The sequence below is a fragment of the Ascidiella aspersa genome, chromosome 7, assembly GCF_963924565.1.
Source record: "Ascidiella aspersa chromosome 7, kaAscAspe10.2, whole genome shotgun sequence".
NCBI lineage: Eukaryota > Metazoa > Chordata > Ascidiacea > Phlebobranchia > Ascidiidae > Ascidiella > Ascidiella aspersa.
Window position 1 is genome coordinate 25,302,083 of NC_139453.1, and position 15,916 is coordinate 25,317,998.

The following is a 15,916-nucleotide window of genomic DNA, read 5'->3' on the forward strand; positions in this document are numbered from 1 at the left end:
CACACTAAACAATAATTTTTCATTAAAGGAGTTTAATTTTTTTTCGCATAGGAAAACAAGAAAAGTTTGGCTGATTTTCAATTTTCTAAAGCTGCAGCTAAACTTATATTTGCGTAACCTTGACAGAACTTTGTAACAAGCAGTTTTATTTCTCGTTATCCTCATTCAGAATTTAAAAAAATATTTCAATCAATACGCTTATCAGTGACATTGAACGGGGTACTTCCCACCAGAATAAAAGTAACAATAAAGTCACTTAATTCGATAGTTTGTCGTATGTATAGTAAACTACGCAAATCCAGCGGTTTCGGAATTCCCCGAAAAGATGATTATTCTTTTAGCAGTCTTATCGTCTTATCGAACTGGCATTGTCTGCTCCGGGCGGCCTCCGGCATCTCATTGTGATGCGCGTTGATTCGCTTTGTCAATCTTGTTTCCTCAAAATACGGGATCTTTATCTTAACGCGAGGCATCGCAAACTTGCGGCTCGCGTAATCCCAACATAATTACTAAATATTACCGTTCGTCTGCCTTCGCGAGCACGTAACTGCATTTTTCTCGTCGCTTTGTTTATTTCGCCACGTTTTCTGTCTAGTTTTCTATGTTTGGGCCTGGGCTTACAACCGGGCCACAGTACCTCGAATTATCGCAATGCCTTAATCGGTTGTTGTTCACTTGTTGTTCCCATTTAGTATAAATAAACCAAACGGCCGGTTGCCACGCAAAATAACTTGGCGGGAATGGGTGCCGAATTGCGTGCATCGGCAATTCAATCTCTCCTCGAAAATATTACAGTTTTCCCTTTTTCGAATAATGACTCATATAAAACACCTGGACTTGAATGAAGCTCTCAGTTTAAGAACTGTTTGCTGTTAAACGCGTTTCATTTTTGGTGCGAGTTAAAACTATAAGAAGAACGATTTTTATTTTTAACTTTTACTTCCTGAGTTTTCGGAAATTGACCCTGCAACCAAAAATGCATCTGTACTTTGCAATTGGATTATTTTGTAAGTTTGCTTGTATTTTTTTTAAAACTTATATTTATCTGTCTTATGTCAGTTGATGTAGGCTTAGGCTAAATAGAAAAACAAAATGGACGTCTTATATAATTTGTGCTTGGAAACTAGAATTGATGTTGCTTTTGTATGATTATTTTTCGATGTCGCAGTTAGGGCATTTATGCGATAATTGCTAAGGTGTTTAAGCTGCGATCATTGCTTACTAAGATATACTATCTTTAACAAAGGAAAGAGCCTTGGGCACTTCGTGTTTAACAAAAATAAACTTAGAACTTTATGAATGATAGCTTTTACAAAATGTGAAAATCGGTGTAAGACATAATAATTATTTGGTTTTCATTTTAGCAATATTTTACCGTACCGCCGTTTCCGTACCTGACTTATTTCAACAACTGCTTACAGAAAATAAAACTTGTCAAAATGACCATTCGTAATGCCTGGCAGGAGCAGTATATTCACAATATTGTTTGACAGTGTGGTAAACAATTAATTTTGAAATGACTTAAGTCCCAGCCACGTCATTTAAAAAGTAATGTAAGTCCAAGTCAAGTCTTTTGCAAAAATAACAAGTCAAGTCCCAGTCAAGTCATTATGAGAGCAAGTCAATTTCAAGTCATATTTTTGACATAAAATTAAATTGTTAAACCATTAAAATTGGTAAGCTCATCAGACTATGACCAACAATTTAACAAAAAATAACACAAACGCCATCAGTATAAAATACAGCAATAAAAGTGTTTAATGTGCTAAGCTTTTTAATGAAAAACACTCAAATTAATCCCAAGTTTTTTGACAAAATGACTTAAGTACAAGTCAAGTCATTTGTCCAAAAGACTTCAAGTCAAGTCATTTTGGCTAAAGGACTTAAGTCAAGTCAAGTCATTTGAAAACAGTGACTCAAGTGCATTTAAGTCAAGTCAATGACTAAGTCATTACGACACAGTTATTTGATGTTGCAGTTGCGCTGTTCGCCCAAGCATTCGCCGCAAGTCCAAGGGATTTCCGACAGATCGCAAACTCTTTCAACGGCATCAACTTCCTCTTTGGATCGTGTTCCGTGCCGGAGTATTACGAACGAGAACAAAGCTGCACCAAGTTGTTCTTTGATCGCGTCAGAAAAAATCGAATGGTGTCGCCCAATTGCAGGTAGGTCGACGCCTGTTATTTTTCGTTGAAGTTGTATCACATTTTTTTGGTTTCTTTTGAACTTTTACACTCCTTTTTTTAAGTTTAAATTTACGCCTCTCTATAGGTAGCATATTTAAACGTGTTTAAAACTGAGCTTCTTGCTGGGTGAAAGTTATTCATATTTTGTTTAGAGAAAGGCCAAAACGTAAACGTGGGGCTACAAGTATTGGCCAATCATTACATTTACCCATGTTTGTGTCAAATTTCGCGTATTTCGTTCAACTTCCGATACAAATATCTTTAGCCATTAAACAGTCGCCCCAGCTGTTACCATCAACGCTATTAGCAAATTATGTTTTTGTCTATAAAAATGTATTAATGATAAATGTGTTTTGTTTACATCAAGCCCACTAACAAGGATACAGTATGAAAAACCACTTGTCCAAATAATCACCAAATAACGAAGAGCAAAGATGCTTTTGGGCCTATAAGTTAGGTTGTTGGCGTAAAAATGCCAAAACGAGCGCGTTTTTCTCCCGGGCCTATTTGTCCACACGGGCGTTCGCAAGTTTCCCGATACTTCCCTGATTTCCTTTTTATCGCTTAGTTCTCGAGCCTGCAAGGCCGCGAAAACTTTTTGGAGGCGATAAGATCTCACCTTGAACAATTGCTTTAACCTCGAAGCGCGAAAACATCGCCATTCTTTTGTTCGCCGTGCGCACCCGCGGGCGTACGGCATTGTTCGTCGATCTTAAATCGCCGAAAATTGTGCTTTCCATTTTTGCGAGGAGCTAGAGACAAATAAAGCTTTCTTTGACGCGACTGTAATTGGCCAAACACTTCCTGTCACGCGTGCCGTTGCACTGTCTATTGTTTTTCTCGCAATTTTGTTTCTTACGATTGCGGTAATAGCGACCTGACAAGGCGAATTAGGTGCTTTTTGGTAAAAACATTGAATATCACCGAAAACAATTCATTATGTACTTTATGAACACGGTTGAATTTTATTGAAGCGACAAACGATGAATCATGGCATAAAACCTAATGAGATTGCTTTGTATTTTTAAGTTGTCATACGAAAAGGTTTTTTAAAGATTTAGAACTATAGCATTTTAACGTGAACTTCATTACTCACACGTTTAACTGTGTTTCCTTTTCCTTTATCAGGGGTTTGTAAAATGTTGAAAACTGCCATCAAAGAAGATTTTTGAATTTTTTTTATATTATAGAGACAACTTTTTATCCATATTTATACTTGATTAGTAAAAGGAGCTGATTCCTGAAAATATATCAAATTTTAATGCGGAAAATTACACCACTTTTTTTCGATTTACATATCAGATGAATGGAGATTATTTGTAAATTTGCTAAGCGAAGTCCATCGCATTCGTATTAAAAGTGACAAAACCTAAAAGTTCAGGGGCCCCTGCTTAACACATTTAATTGAACTCGAAAACTGATGAACGGTGAAGATGTCTGCGCCTTCGTCAAAAGACCCCAACAAACAGCACATGCCGAAGATGCGATAAACTGTGCAAGATTCGACAGCGTAATCTCGTCAAGGCATCGCGACGCGAAATACTCGCGCCTTTGTTTCGCCATTGTCTTCCAACAATCGGATCGCGTTTGGTTGCATAATGTTGCCGGACTTAATCTCATCCGATTATCGCGAAGCAGCGCAACGGACGAAGGCCGCAGATTTTACAGGGATTCGCGTGTGCCACTCAAAATGAACTCACCACGTACTGTTGTACGTCTATGTCGATTGCGGATAAGTAGTAGAGTTTTTGTTGGCATTCTTGCGCTGTCGCCGCTTTATACAAGCGCTACAAGCTCGACTGGTTAACCCAGTGGTTTTTGAACTTTTTTTGGATCGCGGCACACTAAAAATATTGTTAATATTTCGCGGCACTGTTTTAACAGAACAACAATGGAGTCATTTTACAGTCGCCTTTAACAAACGAAAAATTATATGTAAATGTCTCAATATGATTAATTAGTAATGGGTAGTGCGTATTTAAGTCAAAAATGCTTGCATGTATGCCTATTGGTAATTACAAATAACTTATTTTTCAAAATGGCAATAAGTTTCGCGGCACACTTGACAATCGCTCGAGGCACACAGTTTAGGAATCATTGGTCAACCCTTGGCTGTTTAAAGAAAAAACGGTGCGGCCTCTTCTTTTGTTGCGGGTATGGACGGTGAAACAAAACGGCAATACTAAAGATCGAAATAGTTTGGAAATATATTTAAAAAAATATATATAGTTGCAATAATTTTGTGTGTTTTTTAAACTTAAGAGGTAAAAGGTTGAACCCATTTTCCTATTACCAGTTCGCGAAAATACAATATGGAAACAAATGCAGTAATAAAAAAAAATTAAATTGAAGATCCTTTTGTATGTCTAATTTTTTGAATCAAATTTATGATTTTGTTTCTATGTATATTTCGGGATCAGAAAAGCGAATTTTTCTTTTTTACTCCCAGAACTCAATTTTTTTCCTACAAGATATTTTGTGTATTAAGAGTTGCAAACAAGACGACCTTGCCTGTTTTTTTTGTTATTTTTGCAAAAGGGTATTTACAGTTTATAAAAGAACTTGAATTTCTTGAAACCAAATTTTCGTGATGTCGGATAAAATAAATCTATTGATTTAGGCTATGAGATGCAACTTAAAAAAGAGATACAACTGTTACTTGGTATCAGTGGAGAAATACTGATATCAGAAACTGGCATGACTTTTTACTTCCGTTTCCGTCAATCAAAAAATCTACCATTATCGGGGCGCAGTTGTTAAACCGTAAAATCGATTTCCTGGTTGTTGTCAATCGCGTCGCTTGTTACGTCACGGAAGCATTTGGTTTCGTCACACTTTAATCTCCTTAAGTCGACTAAAGATATCGTCGAAAATAGGAAATTAAGGTAAAAAAGGAGCTTATCGCGTCTTTAGTTTGTGGGTATGTATACCTTTCGCAAAATAGACAGGGATGCATTTGTTTTGCGCAGTGCTCAGGCGAATGAATGGCACCCGTTCTTGCTCCAACCAAACGCTTTCAAACATGACTTTGTCGCAAAGGAGGATAGTGCGGTAATCCGGTATAAAGGGATCGTTGTATAGTCCGAAAAAAAGAAAAAAAAACCTTGGCCAAATTGCAGATTTAATCGGTAAATGCATTCACATGGGTTCTTTTATAAATACCCACAATGTCGCCCTTTGTTAGCAGTTAGCAGTAGTTCCTGATCATTTTTATCGGCTTGAAAAAAGAATTTATAACGTTTACGAAAAAAAATTATTACCAAAGAAAGTTTTACGAACTGTTTTGGCAAGCGAGACCAATTTAATTGCTCAAACAACTAATAAATTCAAATAAAAAAATATTACAATTTTATGTAAAAATTTAGTCAGGAAGCCTTATATATTAAAATGTTTGTGGTAAAAATTCTGATGTCGTTCTACCCTGAATATCAGTAACAAAGTGACAGCAAAGTATCTTATTACATTACAAGAAAACCTATTACGATTCAAAACGAAAAAGCAATTCTTTACAACCTAACGATTTTCATCATACCAAATAAATTTCGTCCTACTAAAATGCTAGTTAGTTCGGAGGTGATACTGATATATACCTTTAAACCGCAAACTTGAAACAAAACAATCATTGTCAACATCACATACGACGAAATGACATCATTTGCGCCAAACCAAAGTATCACGAAACTTCTTTAGAACTTGTAAGAAAACATAATACCGATCCTATCTGTCGCAATTTTGAAAATTTACACCTTCTCGATAACAGAGGCGTCGTTGGTATAATAAAAACTGCGTCAAAATATAATTGCGCTTTGTTCAAGGTTCAGCGCAATTCTGAACAATGATTTTGTGTGTCTCAAATTGCAGCACATCTTTAACCTATCTGAAAGATATTTACAGGCTATAGGTCCGTATGGTTGGCATCACCTTAGCTTAGCGAGTTACGAGATAATACAAACAATAATAAGGCAAATGGTTTGTTTAATTGGATTGACGATACTTGAATGAAGTTTATAGCGATCTAGTTAAACACATTTTTTGTCTCAAGGAAAGGACATCGTTGGCTTTAGAAAGAACTGCATTGACAGGGTTATATCGCCCCATCCAATTCGTTTGATCAGCTTGCATGACTAAATTACCAATGTTGAAATGAATTAATTCTATAACTTGACTAAGTGCACTTAAGTCCCGGTTTGCAAATGACTTGACTTAAGTCTTCCGAACAAATTACTTGAGTTGCACTGAAGTTTTTCATCATCAAGTTTATCAGTTAACGCTTTGTTTTTATGACAAGTATACTTCATTTAAAGTTCACTTGTGATAATTGTGACTTGACTTGGGCAACCGATGACTTGGATTATAGGACTTGACTTAAATAAATACTTGATTTGTTAACAACAATAGAAATTGCCCGAGATTTGATATAGATCAAAGAACGTTCATCAAACATTATGCTTTTGGTTTCTTAAAGATTAAACAGATACACTTGAAAAATAATTTCACTATAAATAACATATGCAAATCATTTTCAAAAACTAAAGGCGAAAACGATGTTCTGCTTTGCAATTTCAGTTCCCTCTACATGGAACTAAAGGAGTGCGCTTTGGAAGGCTTCCGAAGTTGCTTGCGAAATTCAACCCTGGAGAGTTTCTTGGCCAATTATCGGCAACTCCAAGTGGTCGAGCAAAACTTTATGACCTTCTTCGGTAAGCTATATTACGTCGATCTAGTGGCAATTCAGCTTGTCACCTTATCTACCAATGGACGCATCTCTGTTTCTTTCCTTTTGTAGTCGGGTACTGGCGAATGTACAGTTGAAACAGCAAAAACTTCATCAAACTTCTACAATATAATATTAAAGCATATTATGAAATAATAAAACTCTTTCATAACGATACAACTTTCGAAATTTAAGCTATCTTTGTCATTTGCTTGAAGTAATGTGTACAAGTCACCTGCATACAGTTTTGCTAAGAAGTTTTGTTGCAAAATAATTTGACTCGAATAAAGTTATTATTATCAATAGTGGTGTAGACCAAAGAGTTGGATTCATGTTTTTCGTTGACTACGTTTTTTCGTTGACTGTTTTTCGTTTGACAAATTATTTCCCTGAATGGTGTACGCGTAAAACATTTGCTAAATGTTTAGTCTTCCGGGTTTACTATGGAAAGTATTGTTCGTCATAAATTAGTTAACCAATTTCCGTATAGTTTACAATTACTGGTATGGGCAATGCCTTTACTTGGACATTATTACCTGTAATGGCACTGAATTGGTAGGACTTAAATGAAAGACTGTAACGACTCGGACTAGGACTTACCATGTAATTGTTGATTAGAAATACCTTAACTTGAGATCTTTAATTTCGCAAATCAATTGACTTACATTTTGTTTAAAGGTTTGTAAAAAGCAATGCCTAACATGTAGTTGTGGACTAATGACTTGGACAACGACGCGACTTGCTAACGGTTTTTTAAAACAACTTGACTTGGATTTAACAACTTTTGCAAATGAATTGCCTTTGGAGCATAATGGTTGTAGGTTGTAGTAAGTCGGAATATGAATATCAAGGCCCATATAGAAGTAAAATCTGATGTTGAAAATAGATAAAGAGTTATTCAAAACGTTTAAAATGTTACCTACTTCTGTATAGGCTTTAATATACGACTGGACTTTGAATTCAAAATACCTTGTGCGAAACTCTGCCTACATCAGAAACATCTTTATTTTACCTGTTTTCACCACGAACGCTTAACAATAAAGGCGCCGAAGACCGCTGGTGCAAGTGGGGCGGCATCACGGCAACCCAGGTGCTCCACGAGGGGACCAACTGCGCCCCTATTTACCACCAAATCACCCAGGATTGTGTGTCGGTCTATCATCGTGTCTTCAACTCCCGGTCGTCTTCCTGGCGCCTTTGCAGGTGACCATAAGTTTGTTGAGAAGTTTCGCTTCAATCAGCGACTTAGTACGACTTTATTTAGAGTGTAATTTGCTTATGAGTAATTTCTTCATATGGCTGAACCTTTAATCACGGAGCCCGGTCATGCAGGTGTCATCTGCAAGTGACCATAAGTTGGTTGAGAAGTTTTCGTTTCAATCAACCTTGTAGTACGAATCTGTTAAGAGTAATTTTTTATGTATAGCCAAACCATGTGTTAAAAAAACACACCAAACTGCCATAATCACGTTGGTCTGTAAAGGAATTTAACAAGGTTATTTTTGCTCATGTGTTCAATATAAGAGCAGGGTTGAGTTTTAGGATTTTTTTTTCGGGCGAAATGATTTTTTAGGTATAACGTCACAAAGTTACGCCTTTACGTGACGTCATCAAACCATCTTTAAACCACTTGTTGTTCTCGAGCGTTTGCCGCTGTAGGTGGAGGTGGAGATACATTTAGCGGTCGTCTGGGTTAACTTTAATCACTAACTCGCCCAGTTACAGCCAGCGTCATATCCAAAATCGTCTACGAGAAAATTTAGTTTGAAATACGACAACGAGTTTGAAGTTATAGGCCTATGTTTATTCTTCCTCCACGCCTCTATTTTTATACGTTTGTTTCTCTTTGATGATCAAAAAATTACAATAAAAAAGTATAAGCCTAATACTAATCAAAGTGCAAAGCATTGGTTAGATGTGTCTCTTGCAACATGGTGTCTATTGTATAATTTGTCATTGTTTTGGGCTGAATTAGTAATAAAAATAAAAAAAAGCTTTTTAAATGGAAAATTAAAAAATTTCTGGCCTTCATACATAGTTGCAGTCGTCTTAATCGAACTCAGTCTGCTGAAATTACTTGTTTCTGCGGAGTCGGGTAAAAATAACACGAGTCAAACTCCTGTCAAAAAACTGAAATCGAGTCTAAATGTGCGATTTCGTCGAGTCCCGGGTCCGGCTCCGACTCTACAGCCAGTATTTTACCTATTAACGTAACTAAAATAGAATAAATATTCAGAAATCTACTCATTGTGGTGTCATATAACTCATCCACCCACAATACATGGTTGGAAAATATTCCACCATATGCTAACTCGCCGTTCCAATTAGAGCTTGTGGCCTTGTTGGTTTCGAATTTGGTTATACGAATGCGCACGTCAAACTCGGTATTCGGGTAGCCATACGTAGTCTTACTCCAGTCCCGAGTCCCGAGTCCCGAGTCCGACTCCAGCAAAATTAACCGATTCCGTCAAGTCCTGAGTGCGACTAAGACTCAACAGCCTGCATTTATCCCATTTACGTACTAAAATAGCGTGGCTATACATCCGTTTACTCATAGAGGTTTCATACAATTTATCCGACCACTACACGTGCCCGCGTTGGACACGGGTAGTTTTACGTAGTCTCACTCCGATCCTGAGTCCCGAGTCCGACTCAATCAAAATTAACCCACTCAGTCGAGTTCCGAGTTCGACTCCGACTCTGCAAACCTGCTTTGTGCAAACTGTAACTGTTCCCTAAATTGCAATTTTACAGGGAATACAATCGAGCGAAGACGTGCCTCTTCAGGGCCGCGATTGGCCAATGTTCATTCACGAGACGTCCTTTGCAACAGATGATGAAACTGACCGTGGAAATGGAGATGTCGTTCCAGCCCTACTGCCAAAAACGAAACGACAACCCGGCTATAACCTTTGACAGTCTCCTTTCCAAAGGTAGCAATTGTTCTTTTTGCAAAAACAAAAATGTTAAATTCACCAGGTTGCCTTGCAACTAAGTTACCTTTGACCGTAAATAATTGTGGTCTGAATTAAGACGTGTTTGACACATAGCTAACAACGATGTTTTAGGCCTGTGAGAAAACTAGTTAAAGGGTATAGCCAAGGTAAACAACGCACTTCACACGTTGTAAGCGACATATTTCACATGTTAAATAAGATAAATTACCTCATTTATCTGGTTTCCTCTAAAGGTGTGGTAACGTTATGACAACCTAAATGTCAGAGTCGGTCACATCATTACACCAATACAGTTATTTGAAAGATGTATATTGATTGAGAACACGACATATTGGTCGTCTGGCATGACTCATATGTAAATGATGTGCTTTTAACCACGACTTGTACTCTGTATGTCAAGGAACAGGCGAAACGACGTGTTAAACCATTTATGCCGACGCCTTAATTTGACAATGATTTACAACTTTTCTGTCGCCCAGCATTTAAAGTTTCAGATAAAGCTTTGTTTTTTACATATTGACAACGAATAATTTCAATTTTAGACTTATCCGGGAGTATTCTTTTATCAATTTATTACCGCAATGTTTCGTAGTGTATTGTGACCAACTTCATTAATTTTTTTTTCTTTAATTTTGCCGAAGCAAAAATTAACACAATTTTAAATAGTACAGAAAATTTTTAAATAGTGCAAAGTTAGGGATTTAATGGTCGAAAAACCAAAACAATGAACAATTAAAACCACTATTTAATTTTTTGAGAAATTATGTTGTCATGTTGCAAGTAAAAAAAGTAATTATACATATTTGTAATATGTAGCACGGTGAAACCATTTAAAATTGTTTGTTCAGATGATCTTTTTTCTTAATAAAGTTTTTAAAAATACAAAAAAGATTTATTCGAAACATTTAAATAATGTTACCCAAATTTTTTTTATGGAGTCGCTGTAACTTCAAAAGGGGCCAATTTAATAATTTCACCCTTTCTAATGTTTATAAAGACACTTGCCCTCCCTGGTCGAACGCCGACATTCTATTTGTGGTTGATGCCAGCAATAAAACCGATGACGTCAGCTTCTCGTCGATGAAGTCAGCAATCGGTGGAGTGATAAGCAAGTGAGTATTCAGCGCTTGTTAATCACCAGTCTAAATAACTTGGAAGATTGTGTTTTACTTTTCGCATTTGGATTTGGTTTTAAACTTTCAGTACACATTCAAGTTTGGAAACCATTGCCCTCATGTTTTTTAAAGACTTAAAATCCTTTCTGTTGAATCATAAAATCTTTATAAGCTCTGGTATTCAACCAGATGGATTGGAAATAGTTTAGGCCATTAAGTCTTAAAAATTCGCCATTCGTTTTTACACCAAAGTTCAAACAGGTTGTGGGTGTTTAGCTATGTAACTACTTATTTCATGTTCTCGGCTTACGAGGCTACACTATTTTTAACGCATATCGACTTTTGTAGACTAAAATACGGAATGAATGGAATTCGCGCTGGATTCGCCCAATTCCACGAGACGGCGTCGCTTTCAATACGATTAAACAGGTAATTTATATCGAAATTAAGTTCACCCCGGTGACCAGTGTGTGAACAGCCACTGACGACAGTCATACTCCAGGTATTCGCTAAGCGTGCCTTTCCTTTACTTAATCTATAAAACCATAGTATTAGATTCTGAATAAGGCTAAACCTAAACCTGTCGGAATAAGTTCTAAATTCATCAGAATAAGGCTTAAAAGGTTAAAATAACTTCTGAAACTGCAGGGACGATTGGGTGTAAAGGGCATCGGCCGTTTTGGTATCGCCGTTTGGGTGCCGGTAGATTGTTTTCCCCTTCATGGGGTTAGTGGTGGGTAATGGATGAGGTTAGAAATTTGGTTAGGATTAAAATCAGTAGGGGAGTTGGTGATGAATTTGGGGATGAGGTTTGGGGTTAAGTAAAAGGTTGTAGGTGTTAGGTATTAGTCTGGCCATTTGAGTCTTATTCCGTTGGGTTTAGCGCTTATTTCGATCTAACAGAAACACACATATACACAAATGTATTGTGCGATCAAGCCATTTTGGTGTCGTACTGGCAACGATAACGGCACCCATATATACATATATGATACACAAGATGCATTCGTAAAGCCTTACCGAAATCAGCCTAAGCAAGGCCAGGCTAAAAAAACAAATAGCCTGCGGCAAGGTTCGAACTCACGACCCCCGGTCATATGACCGATTCCGATCATCCAATCTTACCTGATTGGCAACAGTCGTTGTGGTGCACGTCTCTTGTCTTGCCAAATGTTGTGAAGGCATTCCGTTGAAAAGCTTCTTTTCTGAAAATACGATTTTCCCACGAAAATCGGCTTTCCTCATCATGTCGTCATTTATTTACAGAATTTGAGCTTTTAGCTGTAAAGCGGTGGTTTATAAACACATACCATACGGTGTTCTCGAATGGCATTTCGCAAATGGCAGCATGCAATTTGGGAACTGCTAACTTCATCCCAAATATCTTTCTGACTGTTTTAATTTTGTTTGGTCTTACAATTTTGTAACAGACGTTGGGCAACAAATTTAAACATTACAAAAATGCACGATTGCACGCTTTTGCCTCAACATGCGTTTTAAGACACCTTATTTAAATGAAAAGATATGACACTTAAAACACTTAAAACACTATAAACTTTTCTCATTTTAAAATAATTTTACACATCTACAAAGAATTTAGAAAAAAATCATGATTTAAAAACAACCCTAATAACTTGCCTATTTTGAGAAAGCAAATTTAACAAATTTTTAAAGTCTCAGTCGAAACTTTAGACTTAGGCTTAGCGCATTAAAAAGAGGAACAAATAAATGTTTAATGCTATACAACACCGACCAATGGTGCGATGCATTGGATAGTTTTCCTTTTCTTGAAATACCCCTAAAATGGGCAGCTTATATAGAGTGGCTAAATGTCCCTGGATGGGAAGGGGTGTCCCCTAGGTGAAATTAATTGAGTTCAGGATTCTTGAAAGACTTTTCGCGAGGTATTGTGTTAAAATCAATTTAAAACAATTTTTGGTAAAATAAGAATATGATCTCAAAGGCTCTTTATCTGACAGGTATCCAACTGCGAAGAGCTTTCTACGCGGCCTTGGACGAACCAATCGGATCAATGGAAGCGGGTCACGTGAGACAGGCGGAGCACTCAATTGGCTCGCAGCCAACCTTTATGGGTCCGGGGGCGGGGTCTCGGTGGTGCGACCCCACCACACCCCCATCGTCGTACTTCTTTCGACTGGGAAAAGCGACGACGCTGTTTGGGGCGCCATTCGCAAGTTGACTGACAGGTGACGGAGCCTGGTAGTTTGCGAGGTTAACAAACACGTTAAACGAGTGTCTGCAAATACCGACATCATCACATATTTAGTAAAACATCTTAGAAAGGGTGCTGCTTTTTATAAAGTTTTTCGGTCCAACGACGTTGTTTAACGTTGTTATCGTTAAAATTGTTTGGACAGGAAATTATTTTACTTCACGATCCAAATAAATTCCATCTTAGATTTTTATTGGAGAATATGACCAAACCAATGCTGCTATAAACTAGCTGTGTAAATAGTATAGCTGTAGCAGGCATCCTGGACAATTTTCCTGTGGAGAACGAACTGTGTCACCAAAAACAGTGTCGCATTTCGATAAACGACGTTTATTGGCCTCATACTTTTTCGAACTTAAACCAAAAAATAATAGTTTGGAGCTATATTTACCCAACTTGGCACTTCTAAATATATGTTGTGATAAATGAGTTGAGAAATCTGCGGTTTTTGAAGAAATGTTCAGATTTTTGTGGCCTCTGCAAAAATCCCGCCCCCTTAAATGTTTATGCAATTGCTAATGATTAAAACCATTGGTTTGTTTTCCGCTTCACTGTGTCCAACTTAAAAAAACTGACCCCATAGAAAAGTATTCAAAAGACATGCTGTTTGGTTGGCTCTGAACATTTGAAATTATCACTCATTAAAACGATTCAACTAAATGAAACTTTACCCCATTAGAAGTAAATCATCCTTAATTTGTTTTTCTGTGCAAATCATTCAGTCATCCTCCAACTGCAACCTAATATGATGCACCTTGACAAAGCAACCTGTCGCCAGTAGGAAGATTGACACATTTTTTAAAATCTTCATCAGGAATGTTCACGTGATCAGAGTGGGCCCACATCTCCGCACGCGCAGCTCACCTATGGTCACATCGATTCGCACGCGCAACGCGACAAGCTTCACGCGACAGCACGACGCATTGCTGCGGGAAATTTGCGAAATTGATAGGTAAGGAGGATTTCGTATTGATTTAAACCGGTTTTTAATACGTAAAACAAGTTTGTCATGTTAGATTACTGTTTTGAATATTTCGTAGAGAACCTTAACCCTTAGTGGTATAAAGTTTTCGGTTACGGCAGCGGTTCTCAACCAGTGGGCCATGGCTCACTGGTGGGCCATAGAACAATTTAAAAAAGCTAGATTTAGTTTCATTTGTGTCACTTTACATAATTTTACAGGAATAATGGCTTGGGGAGGAATTAAAACGAAATGTAAATTTATTGTTCAGCCGCAAGTATCTCACTAATGCACGGTTGAATGAATAATCTGTTTTGAAATAGGTTCTGCTGTGTTTTGTTTTTAACCTATTTTAAAGCTTTTTCTTTCATAAAAATTCTATTGAGCCACAGAATTGTTTTGCAAATTAAATGGGCCACGAAAGAAAAAAAGGTTGAGAACTGGGCTACGGTAAAACGATATAATTGTAGCTTAAAATAGCATACAGATAAAAAAAAAACATTTTTATTTTAATACATGGTTTTGCATTTTTATCGTTTTAAAGCTTAATCGTTTTTATTTTATTTACCAAATAAATGTATTGGGGTCAAATTGCCTTGTTATTTATTTGTATTTGGCTAAATAGATTTGAGTTAATGCCTGTTTTGCTGGGAATTCTTTTAAAAATTTGAAAATCGTTAAACGAAAGTTAAATCCTTTTTTGAGTATGTCTGTTTTCAATTCCAACATCACGTGTTTCCAGCAAGTTTCGGAACTCCCAATCCCCAGGAATAGAGAGCTTCAGCTTCAGTAGCAACTCTCCGCTTCACGATATCAACCGGAAATTCCTTCGATTCGGCTTCACCCACCTGCCGCTGCTTTGGCGCCCCCAGGCGGTCAATCAAAGTAATGGCATGAGGCCGCCAACGGGCGGTGTGGAGCAGGGCATTGGTACTGGATACAACGGCAACATAACGTCGTTCGAATCTTCTGATGGTGGGCTTTAGTGCAGTAGTAAACTTGCGTGGAAAACAAAAATAAAATTTACTGATTGCTGTTTGTTGAATTTATTGTTGTTGAAACTGGGCAGATTTAGGAAATGTTTAATTAGTGTAATATTTAGCTAAGACTGCGTTACAACTAATTGCCTTTGTTCAATACCAAAAGTTGCAAACCACGTCAAACAATTTAGATTTTCTCATAACTAAATTTTCACACAACACTTTTAATAAATTATAAAAAATTGTTCATGCTTTGCTTCTTTTGAATTTACAACAAACACTGGTTTAGAAAACCCTGTTCTTACATATTTCTATATTTGTCATCAACAGATTTTCTAGAGGAGCTGGTATTCTAAGAGCTACGATGTTTTCGTCGACTTTTAATTATAAGTACGTTGTTTGGCTCTAAAGGATTGCCGTCTATTGAGATTTGCTTTCTTTTCAAATCCTAGTTCTTTCTTTGTGCCTTTAATCAACGGGAGTCTATTTGGCGAAAAGCTCACGTTGTAACACCATTTTGCCAACGACAAATATGAACATTAACGTCGTTTTAGTAGTTTTATTTGTACTGGTAGTTTGATGAACGTATTTATACAAACGAAAGCAAAACGTCTATCGCCTTTTTTTTTTTTTTTTTGCGGATGTTGCTTTCATTTGTTGCTAATCGCAAGCGAGAAGTTGTTGGTTCAAAAGCGCTTCATCTTAATATAATCATGATACTTCCTGATTCAAACAAACATTATAGTAATTTATACGGCCTACAGAATATT

At 37.0% G+C, this 15,916-nt stretch overlaps 1 protein-coding gene across 1 annotated transcript; it reads left to right on the forward strand.

Moving 5' to 3' along the window:
* The first annotated feature begins 870 nt into the window (after positions 1–870).
* LOC146138648 (uncharacterized) lies at positions 871–15,745 on the forward strand. Its single transcript, XM_083394635.1, has 11 exons — positions 871–1,007; positions 1,979–2,165; positions 6,753–6,886; positions 7,944–8,103; positions 9,655–9,833; positions 10,855–10,969; positions 11,321–11,401; positions 12,952–13,179; positions 14,020–14,157; positions 14,909–15,141; positions 15,477–15,745. Exons 1-11 carry the CDS (start codon positions 977–979, stop codon positions 15,500–15,502), a joined length of 1,512 nt encoding a protein of 503 aa, XP_083250761.1. The 5' UTR covers positions 871–976; the 3' UTR covers positions 15,503–15,745.
* Positions 15,746–15,916: the final 171 nt, after the last annotated feature.